Genomic DNA, 12,001 nt, shown 5'->3' on the forward strand with positions numbered 1-12,001 from the left:
GTGAGACTTTTGTTTTTGTAATCAGGCTCTCAAAAATAATATAAAAACTCAGATTTTAGATTTATCGGCCAATATATCGGTTATCACTTTCAAATATAAAGAATTATCGGTTATCGTATCGGTCAAAAATGTCATATTGGTGCATCCCTTGTTACTAGCATCTGATTTCGTAGACACTAGCCGTGTTTCCATTACCCTTCAAATTGCGCAAATTGAAATTGCAAATTGAAAATACGCCAAATGGCAAAAACTCCCATTTATCGCAAAAAAGTGTTTCCGCTTGCATGAGGGTTTTTTTCAGGCAATTCGAAAAATAAATATTTCACAAAACTGCAATGGAAACAGTTTTTGCGCATTGACAGGTCACCTGACGTAGATGATGCAGTGTGTTTGGACATAATACGAGACAGAGTTCTTTATTAAATTCATATAAGACAAAAGAATTACAGGAATACTGGATTCTAAACCTCAAATAAATGCCACAATCAAGACCTCGAAGCAGATCTGAGGGAGAAACACCCAGAAACTCCTCATATGTGCCGCTCACAAGTATAATAAGGGTCTTTCCTTGCCATTAATGCTGGGATAACACACATACATCTCCTTTGATTAATAATAATGGCCAGTGCAGTGGCTGAGATGCATAAACCACCAACGTCCGTTGCCATGATTTTTGGAATGACTTTACTTATCGCGAGAGGAAAAAATTAAGTTTTAGTCGCATAACATCAGTCAATGGAAACGCCGTCATTTCGCAATAGTTTTTTGTCGACATTTAGAAGAAAAAAAATCGCAAGAGTTTTGCGTAAATCTGTAATGGAAACGCACCTAGTGTGTTTCTGAAAATAAAAATGTGGACACAAGGCTCTGGCCCTGGTTTTGGATAAAGAGATGGCTGATGTTTCTGCTGCATTTAAACAAAGAACATTTTTCAGCTCTCAGCGACTAGAAGAAAAGCTAGCTAGCTCTCTAAACAACGCGAGTCTATAGAAGTGTCAGCTTATAATAAACCCATGTAAATGAGCAGAGAAATCTAGGCATGTATTTTTCCTGACGCTAATATTAAAATGGTCAAGTGTCAGTCATTTGGCTCTCTTTTGATTGCATCACTTCTTCGTCAGGTGCAGTGTGCAGAAGATTAGCGTGCAGAAGCGTTGGGTAATACATTCGGACGGGATTAGATTTCATTGGCAGAAAAACAGTAGGTGATTTGCTCTGGAATGTTTACAGAGGTTGCATGAGAAAAACAGACCTGGCAGATTCAGACAGGATTAAAGTCACAAAGTACGTCTGTGAAATACGAATTTTGTCCTCCAGGAAATCTAGTCCTGCCCGAAAACAACTCAACTCAGAAACAACTCACTCACCTCTTAGAGAAATGATCAGTTTGATCAAACCTTAAAGGGACAGTTCACCCACAAATATAAATTCTATCATTTACCCGCCCTCATGTCGTTCCAAAATCACAACTTTCTTTCATCTTCAAAACACAAACGCACATCAAATACGGTCAATGGATGCTCAAACACTCCCGTTTGACGAGCGAGAACCGATGTTTGTTTTTATGCATCAAGCAAGTACAGCTGTCCTTCCATGTCTCCAGTGATCCATGTTTATATGTGAATAAAAGCCTAAATTAAATCTGTTTAACATAAAGCGATCGTGACTCTTCAGAAGCCACAAGGATTACTTTTACCATGTCTTTGTGAATTTTTGAAGCGTGAACATTTCGGGTGAATGGACTTCCAACAGAGGGACAGAAATCTCTCAGTCTTGTGCATTTTGAAACGACATGAGGGCGAGTTTAAGACTGATCTACCACTATATATTAAGAAACACTTTTACAGCATTTGTTCACACTGATCGGATGCACGTGTTGCGTTGTCATCGCAGTGCCGTTCTGAAGAGAATGATACATGAACGATTCACAGGCTTTATTTGCACTTAAAGGTTTATTAAAAGCTTTGCCACATGCTTTAGTAACAGAAAGTGTCTGAATCTTCAATACTCTCAATCAGCAAACATTGATTTATCTGATCATTACATTCTTTCCCTTTTCCAACAGCAAACCCAGAAAGCAAGAGGAACACCAGGACGAATAGACGTGATCAGGACCTTTATCTGATCTGGTTACGCTTCGGCTGTAGTGGGAAGAACTTTGACATACAGGGTCTTCGTGTTTAGAGTCTTCAGAGAGGACGCCATCAGCTCTGGAAACACAGAATGCAAAAAAACTGAACATTAGTACTAATTATGCGAGTCTGAAATCAATGACCCTAAAAAACAGTAGCGAAAAGTTCCCGGACGTCCTTCTACTTCTGCTGAGATTCTGAAGTGCGCATCCATTGGACAGGAGGAGAGGATTTGAGAATGGCAGTGAAGCGACGCAAAGATACAGGATGGATGCAGTACATCTGGATTTCATTCATATATACACAGTTATACTATATAAAACATACTTTTTATAGAGGTTATGAGTGTGACGTCACCATCGGCCGGAGTGACTGTGGTTACACACTAGGGCTGGGTATTGACACAAATTTCACAATTCGATTCCGATTCGATTCAATATTGATTATTTTGGATATCAGGTACAAGGAAAACAAATCTCTTAACTAATGCTGTAAACTATGGGAGTCAGTTGTAGCCTATAGGCTTCATTAGCCTACTATAATATTGAAGGTAAAAATTAACTGATTTGTATACAAACACTTAAATTACACTTTTATTTATTTTTATAATAATAAAGTTACATGAAATATAAACATTTAAATGGTGGCTGTCATAAAAACCTGCCAGATTTATTCAAACATGCATTAAAAATTGAAGAACATTAAAAATTATAATGAATATGTAATATGGTGCATATATTTAGCAAAATGCTCCTCTCTAGAGTTAATTTTTCTCGCTGACTGACGAGTTTATGGTCACTGGATATGGTTTTTCTGAGGTAAATGTGACGTTACATGACATTGTTTACTGACGTCTTTCCACGGTTGAAACACTGATTGAGCGACTCCATGTCACATGATACGGACTTCAATAAGTTGTGCTCTACCTTTTAACACGCTTTCAGACGCTCATTCATGTTTATTTCGCGCTGTAACTGGTGTTAAGGCGGAAGAGAAGATCATGTGCTTCTCTAGAGCTGAGCCAGAGCGATCTCACGCCACAGCGCCAAAATGGTATTTATGTTTTTGAATTTCGTAAGAAAATGGACGTAATTTGAAATCTGAGTCAATAGTAGTATCAATAGTATCAACAGTAACAAGCACAAAGATTACTGTGATTTATTGGATGGGATGCGCTACAATGTTCCATTCATTCATCAACTGAAAACAGGATGACTAATCGATTCTTGAGATTTAAGAATTGATATCGTTTCGTAAAAATGAGAATCGATTAAAATCGAGAAATCAATATTTTTTTACCCAGCCCTAAAACACACACACTGAGTGGCATCATTAGTTTTCAGTGTGAATGACGTGAAAAACACGTTTAAAACAGGAAAGAGCTTTGAGATCGACCGTACAACTAGATTTGACAAGAAATCTGAGATATATTTTTACAGACTGCTGAAAGCTACAGAACAGAGAAGCACATTTATCGCTGTAATTCATAGAAACAACTGGATCCAGGCAGAGAAAGGTGGATTTGCAGTTATTATTGTGTGTCAATATGATGAATTTAGTGGTAAAATCATACCCTATATATTGTATTGTTATATATTGTTTTGACAACTCATCAATTAAATATTTACCATCGTATATTCTGCATAATCGGATGTTTTTAAATAAACACTGACAAAAAACTACACAAGTTTTAGTGCTGGCGATATGATGATATATATAACATTGATATGAGTGATCACATGGATTTAGACTTACAGTGAGGAAAATAAGATTGAACGTAAGAAAAAAACAACATGTGGTGATGTAGGTGCTGTTTGATGTTTTTATTTGTATTATTTAGGAATTCTGACCCTAATACTCAACGAATCTCTGCAATTCTCCATATGTGATCCTTGGAGAGTCTTTGGCCACTCAAACTTTCCTCCTTGCATTAAAGCAATGTAGAGACACGTCCTCTTCCAGGCAGATTCTTAACATCTTCAGTGGATTGAAACTTCTTGAATTATTGCCCTGATGGTGGAAGTGGGAATTTTTAATGCTTTAGCTATTTTCTTACAGCCACTTTCTATTTTGTGAAGCTCAACAATCTTTTGCTGCACATAAGAACTATATTATTTGGTTTTTACTCATTGTGATGATTAAGGGAATTTGGCCTTTGTGTTTCCTCATATATATTTAAAGGTGCCGTAGAATGGATTATTTTATTATTTTATAATGTTTCCTGGGGTGCCCTTATAATGTTAGTATGTTTTTTAGATCAAAATTTGTTATAATTTAGAAATAAAAGGCATATTTCCTAGCCTGATTTCATTCCCTGGATTGAACACTCTGTTTGAAGGGGCGTGTCTGCTGTGAGACTTCAGTGTAAACGCCCACTGCTGTGATTGGCTGACATGCTTGCATATGAAATATCTGGCATTACATGTATAGCTATCTGGAAAACTTTTACTATTACAGCTTTTATACGTTTTTACTATTACAGCTATCGGGATTAACGAATCATGATAAGTTTTTTAAGTATTTAGATCTATTCCAGCATTGAGCAGATGACAGCCTGTTGATCGCGTGAATGAAGATCTTATCACTGCAACGCGATTTACTGATGCATAAACAGTGTTGAACGACTTTGAGAGAAAGATTATCTGTCTGAACTTGAACAATTACACATCAGAAATTCACATAACCCACTGGTTCTCCAGAGGCTCGGATGAAGGAGCTAAAAAAATACTTTTGTGTTCATTTGTACATCCAAACACTGAGCAACTGCCATGCTTCGTTCGCTCGTTTGCAGGCCACGATGTCTCTCGAGGAAAAAACAATATCGCGCTGGATCTAGATAACACAGTGTAAATTATCGTTAATAAAATCACTACTTACCGCTTGCGGGAATATAACGTTAGTTGAAATTGCCCCCTTCGTCCGTTTGAGACGCCAAGAGAAGCCTGGCTGCTTGATATTGTTCCAGGTTAGAAAAACAGTCCGTGGTGAAACGGGCAGAGCAACTAACAACTTCGAATTAAACTGTAGCGGTATCAGATTATAGATAGATCTGCCATTTTCCCTATGATCCTCCTCCTGCTTGTTTCTTCACCTGCAGAACTTCCGATGATTCGGCTGCACAGTTCCGCCTGGCACTGAGCATGGGCTGGTATATGCACATTTTTAGAGGCGTACATATTAATGATCCCAACTGTTGCGTCACAGTTGGTGTTATGTGGAGATTCGCCTGTTTTTCAGGGGTGTTTTTAAAAAACGAGATTTAAATAAGAAAGGGAAAACTATGGTGTTTGAGACTCACTGTATGTCATGTCCATGTACTGAACTCTTGTTATTTAACTATGCCAAGATAAATTCAATTTCACATTCTAGGGCACCTTTAAACTCCTGTGAAACAAGAAGTCATAGCTAGACAATTTCATGTTCCTAGTCACCCTGGTGTGCTAAAAATTTAAATATGAATGGGAATATACTTCAGATATATTTTACTCAAAAAATTCTAGGGGTGCCAATAATTGTTGCCAATTTATTTCATAATATGATTTACCTCCTACTTTCAATTCTTTTACTTCAATGAAAGGTTAGATATTTGCAAATTTTTTAATGAAAGATCAAAGGGATAAACAATGAAGATTTATTTTTACAGCCACCTTTGATCATATTTACCAGGGGTGCCAATAATTCTGACCACATTTGTATATCATTTGCAATCCTTCATGAAATTGTAGTTCTTTCCTTTTATCTTCAAAGTAAATGTTTGTTGGTTGGTCTTTGCTCTTTAACAAAGACTTTAAAAAAAATTCTTATGAGAAAAATTAATGGAAAAAATACTTCCAGAACCAAGACCATTGAAAAAGTGGGTCGGCACTGTTGCACTTTATTAGGAGGAGGGACATTCTCGTTTTAGACCGCATTTGATTGGACAAAAATCTGTAGTGCAGGATGAGTCATCAGTACTTTTGGACTTTTTTCTGAAGAGGAAGAGTATACATCTGTTAAAAGCCACAAAACCCAATTTTTGACTTCATATGGTGTGTTTCTCTCTTCCTGTAGTGTCCTAGAGTGAGGCCCAGGCTCCAGCAGGCCTTGGAGAGCACCGGCATGATGGAGGGGGGTATGCAGCTGCTGAACCGGGATGGACACAGCATCTCACACAACTCCAAACGCCACTACCACGACTCCTTCGTGTCCATGAACCGCATGCGGCAGCGCGGCCTGCTCTGTGACATTGTGCTTCATGTGGCCAACAAGGAGATCAAGGCACACAAGGTTAGGGATGGGAACCGAGAACCGGTTCTTCTTCAGAACCGGTGCCCAGTGAATCGATTCCTTGGAACCGTTAGCATACCTGCTTAACGATTCCGCTTATCGGTTCCGCTCGTTCAAATGTGACACGACGTCACACACGTGCTGCGTTGTTTTGGTTCAGAACGTAGCAAACACTATGAGCAAACATGGCATCGAGGCAGAAGCGCTCTGACCGCGTCCTAACTACATGCGACGCGACACGCGATAAAAAGTATCATTTTCCATGTTAATCAAAGTTTAACCAGCCGCGACACGCGACGATTCTATTTGAAACGGATCCTATTTTACTGCGACGTCGCGCTGGAACAACAATCTCAAAGTGTGGCAATGATAATATCAGGTACTATTTTTGTGCTTTATTTAATGTTAAAAGCGTGTATAATGTGCCTGAATATCATTTAGTGCTCCCAGCTTTGTAGCTGTAAAAGCAACAATGGATAAGTCACATCAGATCTTGAAATTAAACAAATGGAAACAAAAACGTTCAAAATGTGAAGAAAACCCGTGTATTATTTGACAAAGATTGGTTTAGTAACTCAATAGCCTAATCCAAATGAGCACTGTTAATATTCAAAAAGACACAAGCTCTTCCTAAACTGTTTTCAGTCTGTGTTTTTAGTTTTTATGGCACATAAATGGCAGTTTTATTTATTTTTTTGTCCGGACCAATGAATGTGAAAATTGTCAATTTCCTAATCCTAAGGCACTCTTGATAATCTTTCAAGGCACACAGGTTGAGAAACACTGCCCTAGGCTATAGGTCCCTGGACTTTACTTTGAGAAGTAGCTCACCTACATAGGTTTGTTCTGAGGTTGCTACACATAATTTGTGTATACTCTGTGCTGTGTCTTCTGATCAGATATTAAAGCGAGTTAATACAAACAAATTTGTACTTATTCCCTCACCCAATAAGAATCGATAAGAGAATCGATAAGGAATCGGATCGATAAGCAATATCGATAATGGAATCGGAATCGTTAAATTCTTATCAATTCCCATCCCTACACAAGGTGGTGCTGGCCTCCTGCAGTCCATACTTCCACGCCATGTTTACAAGTAGGTCTTATTCTACATTGCTATTTTAGAAATGAAAACGGTTCTGGCCAATATGTCTTAAATAGGGCTGTCATGTATCAGATGTTTTTTGTTTGTTTTTAGCACTCCATAATGCCCTATTTTGGGTAAAAATATAAAAAATACTGCTCTCTAAAGATATTTGAAGTAAACATACGATAATCCATAAGTATAAGTATGTCAACCAGATACTGGCATTGGATTATTTACGTGCTATATTATCATACGTGTCCTATTCATACCGTCAATACCGGTATATTGCGACACCTCCAATTAACACGATAACAATAGTTAATTTTTTTAATATCACGGTTATCGTCAATACCGATATATTGCGAAACCTCTAGTCTCAAAGAGAACTTTTTTTTTGCCTAGTAATGTTAGGGATGGGTATTTTTGTACATTTTTCATTTCGAGTACTGATAGGTCTTTTATAGACCTGCTACAAAAATAAATGTTGACAAATAAAAATATCACATGAAAATATTTCTATAAAAATACAAAAAAAATGACACTGCTAGATTATCAATAATGCACCAATGTTTTCGAAAAAAAGAAACATCTAAAAGGAATAGCTGCATGGAGTGAAGCTGAAGAGTGTTAGACCGTTTCAAATAACACATCCTACATGAGATTAATCATAAATCCTAGATACACAACATAGCTGTAACATTACAACTTATATCTGCACAAAAAGACGCAAATGCAAGTGAACTTGAACTAAGTTACGTTCAAGTAATTAGGTTATGTCTCTCACAGTGGACATGCACCTACGATGACAATTTCAGACCCCTCCATGATTTCCAAGTGGGAGAACTTGCAAAATAGCAGGGTGTTCAAATACTTATTTTCCTCACTGTATATTGTATTTATATAAAGCGTTCACAAGCAAATTTGCTTCATGTATTTCCTCAGCGTTGAAATCAGGCTCATATAAATGTCAGAAACACGATTCCTGACGCATGTCAATATCCATGATCACTGGATCTAAGGTGTAAGAAACACAATATTGAGTCCAACCTTTAGTTTAAACTGATAATCGTTCGTTTTACTCGTGTTTTCGCAGTTTTCCCCATTAAATCCAGTCACTCAGCAGCTCTTCTGCCACTCAGTCCGGATGAGGGAGTGTGTTCCCGCGGGAAAGCAATGCCAATGCATATTCCCTCTATATGGGTCACAAAGTCTGAAACCGAATCTACACAGTATGTGATTTCTGGCACAGTGTCTGAGATATTTCAGTCTCTATATACGCTTATATGAGCGTATTGGGGTATTTTCACAAGTCACAGTATGAACAACTGAACACGTTCCTTTATTCACTGGCCGGTGATGGAATCATGGGAGTCTGGCGTCTGCGGTGTGACAGATATCTGCCATCTTCATCTGTATGTCTAGGAGAACAGAAGAGGCTCCTGGGATACGACCCACTTCCTTTAAGACACCAACAACAAAACAAATACAAACTCTCTTCTGATCCGTTAGGTTTCGGACAAACAGCACGAGTCTGATGTCTGCAGACAAAACGTGTTCTGGCTCCGAGATGAGAAGAAAAATGAGGAAAAATGGGCATCGTGTTTTTCATCTCCAGATGTTTTACAGGAACAGTGATCCGCTGATGAAGAACATGAGCAGGATCACACTGGCTCTTTCAAACTACATTTTCCAGGCTTCAAGAAGTCAGGAATCACATCAGTCAAATGAGCGTGTACATTTTGTAGTGAGATATTGCTGGTAAAACTTGCTCACAATCCACAGTGACATCTAATTTTAAGGCTAATTTAGAAAGGCTATGCATGTCAAGGTTATGCGTCTTATACTTCGTGTTATTTTAATTTGTTAGTAGGCCGAGATTTAAGAACTGAAACATGACAGTGAAATAAATTAAACTAAACAATCGTAAAATTAAAACATTGCCAGGACTTGCTAACCGGCAGCATTTGTGTTTTAGCATTAATTAAGAATTAAATAGGCGTAGAGTAGGTTGTTATGATTAGCATAATTTTCTTTAATAAATTATAAAAACATTTCAACATTAAATATTGCAATAGAAAAATGCCACATCAATGAGGCTTTGCGTTAAGCTCATGCTCATGAGACCGCGTTCAGACGATAGCTGTGTGGTCAACACTTCAACATGAGCCTCGCGGAGCTTCAAGCGCTCTGAGTTTCAATCAAAAATCAAAACTTCTGAAAATAGTCCAGTCATTTTAAGCCAAAATGGGGGTCAACCTTGAACAAATTGCAACAGAAGCAAACTCAACTGATTTTGTATCCTCAATATGTCCTGAGTAAGGAAAAAAAAGTCCCGAAGAATCCCATTAGGGGAAAGTTTCGAAAAAGACCCAAATATAGCCTATTCATACGCCTATTCATTATTTTTCTTACGTGAATAGGATAAAAATTTTAACCTTTAGATATCACCATGAAAATTACTGAGTTGATTACTTACATCAAGACAAATAAAAATTGTATTACAAGTTTTTTGAAATTGTTTGTTAACATGGACAAACGGTGCATAATCTAATTACGTATGTGCTAATTTGCATAAATACCACAACAGGTCTAAACATTGGGTCTTGCCAGGTGAAAATGTCTTGTTGAATCTTGTTGACACATAACAGTAAAATACTTAATGTTAAGGTCTGAATGGGACCCATTTAGGCTACCCATGAGCATTAATACATAGAGGCAGGAAGAAGTACTTTAAACCAGCCTTTATTAATTATTATTGCATATAGATGGGGTTTGGGTTTGGGTCCGTGGGACTGTTTCTGGGGATTCACTTTTTATTTTACTTACCTTTTGTCTTCTGCATTCTCCTTACTATTGTCTCCTGTTCTTCCCTCAGACTCGTCCCCCAGAAACAGTCCCACAGACCCAGCCCCAAACCCAATCTCTTAAAAATTAATAAAGGCTGGTTTAAAGTACTTCTTCCTGCCTCTATGTATTAATGTTCATGGGTAGCCGTAATGGGTTCCATTCAGACCTTAACATTAAGTATTTTACTGTTATGCGTCAACAAGATTCAACAAGACATGTTCACCTGGCTAGACCCAATGTTTAGATCTGTTGTGCAGGTCTGCAGCCAGACCCTTCTCGAAATCTCAGCGAAGTCTCGTTTGTTAGCGCTTAGTCACGTGGTAAACCGTTTCGCTAGTGAGGCGTGGCCTAAGCCGGCTCGCACTATTTATACAGTGTTTTGTAGCACTTATTAGAAACTTTTGATTCTATTTTTCTGTTCTAAAAGTTTGTTCTATTCTGTTTAAAATTTACTAATACATATTTCATTTTTTCTTTTGTTAAATTTAACCAATTCTGTCGTAGCCTAACAGGCATAGGCTATTTATTTTTTTGTTTTGTTTTTTGTTCTATAAGTTTGTTCTATTCTGTTTTGTTTGTTTATTTTTATATTTAATCAGTCTCATTCTTGTTGAAATAATGAACAAAAGTTTTTTTTTTACAATACGCTGTGCGTTTTTTTTTAAATAAACAGATAGCCTACAAACAGATATATAATAGTTCACTGTTCGTTCAAATAATAGTCTATATGTATGTATTGTTTGTTTAAACAACATTAACCAAATTTTCTTTCTTTATTTAATAATAAAATTATTACTATAACATGCAGTTTCAACTGCACCAAACATTAGGTTGTTTTATTATTGTACAGCAAATGTCAATAGCTCTTTTTTTTATTTTTCATGTTTGTTGTAGGTTTATTTGGAAATAAGCTACTGTTAATTGACATTAGCCCCACTCGCGTTTCAAAATGCAGCAATTGCAACTGTTTTGCAAAATGTCTCTTAGCGCCACCTGGCGGTCATTTCGTGAACGACTTTGAAATGCGACTGGTTTATTTTTGCAGCTAGCGCAGCGGTAATAGGCATTCTGGTTGACTACCTACTGTATATATTAAAGCTGATAAATAATGGATTATTTCATTCAGCTGAGACACTTCAGATGACTTTTGTTTTTGTAGTCAGTTTCTCAAAAATTATATATAAATTTTGATTGAGATTTATCAGCCAAAATATCAGTTATCGGCTTTCAAATATAAAGAATTATCGGGTATCGGTATCAGCCAAAATATTCATATCGGTGCATCCCTTTCTAATTTCACTCAATAAATTCATAAATCTCTCTAAATGTAAGTGCTTTTTATTCACTAATCACAACTGACTAGAAAGGTCAGGGAAATTCAAAAGGACCTGCAGAACCATTTTTCAAACACAGTGAAACCATAATCACTGTTGCATGTTAATATTTAATAAAGTGTGAGCATCTTCTCACTCTGTGTAACATCACTTCTTATATCCTGACAACTGTACGGTTATGCAGAATTGCCTGATAACTCGAGGTGAACAGATCGACCTTGACCTCGTCTCTCCTGCTCAACCCTAATCTGAAGGTGAAGCACGTCCCGCACTAGAGCGGCGCTGTAACCCGGCACACAGTCACTGGGTTGTGATTATTGACTGCTCAAGTGAAG

General features: G+C 37.3%; 1 protein-coding gene across 1 annotated transcript in view; it reads right to left on the reverse strand.

Moving 5' to 3' along the window:
• Positions 1–1,919: 1,919 nt before the first annotated feature.
• Positions 1,920–12,001, reverse strand: part of iars1 (isoleucyl-tRNA synthetase 1) — a 157,503-nt gene continuing 147,421 nt past the window's right edge. The window contains exon 34 of the mRNA XM_084100950.1: positions 1,920–2,210. Within this exon, the coding sequence (XP_083957076.1) occupies positions 2,131–2,210 (80 nt within the window). The 3' untranslated portion in view covers positions 1,920–2,130. The remainder of the gene's footprint in view (positions 2,211–12,001) is intronic.

The sequence above is a fragment of the Abramis brama genome, assembly GCF_963993115.1.
Source record: "Abramis brama genome assembly, chromosome: 23".
NCBI lineage: Eukaryota > Metazoa > Chordata > Actinopteri > Cypriniformes > Leuciscidae > Abramis > Abramis brama.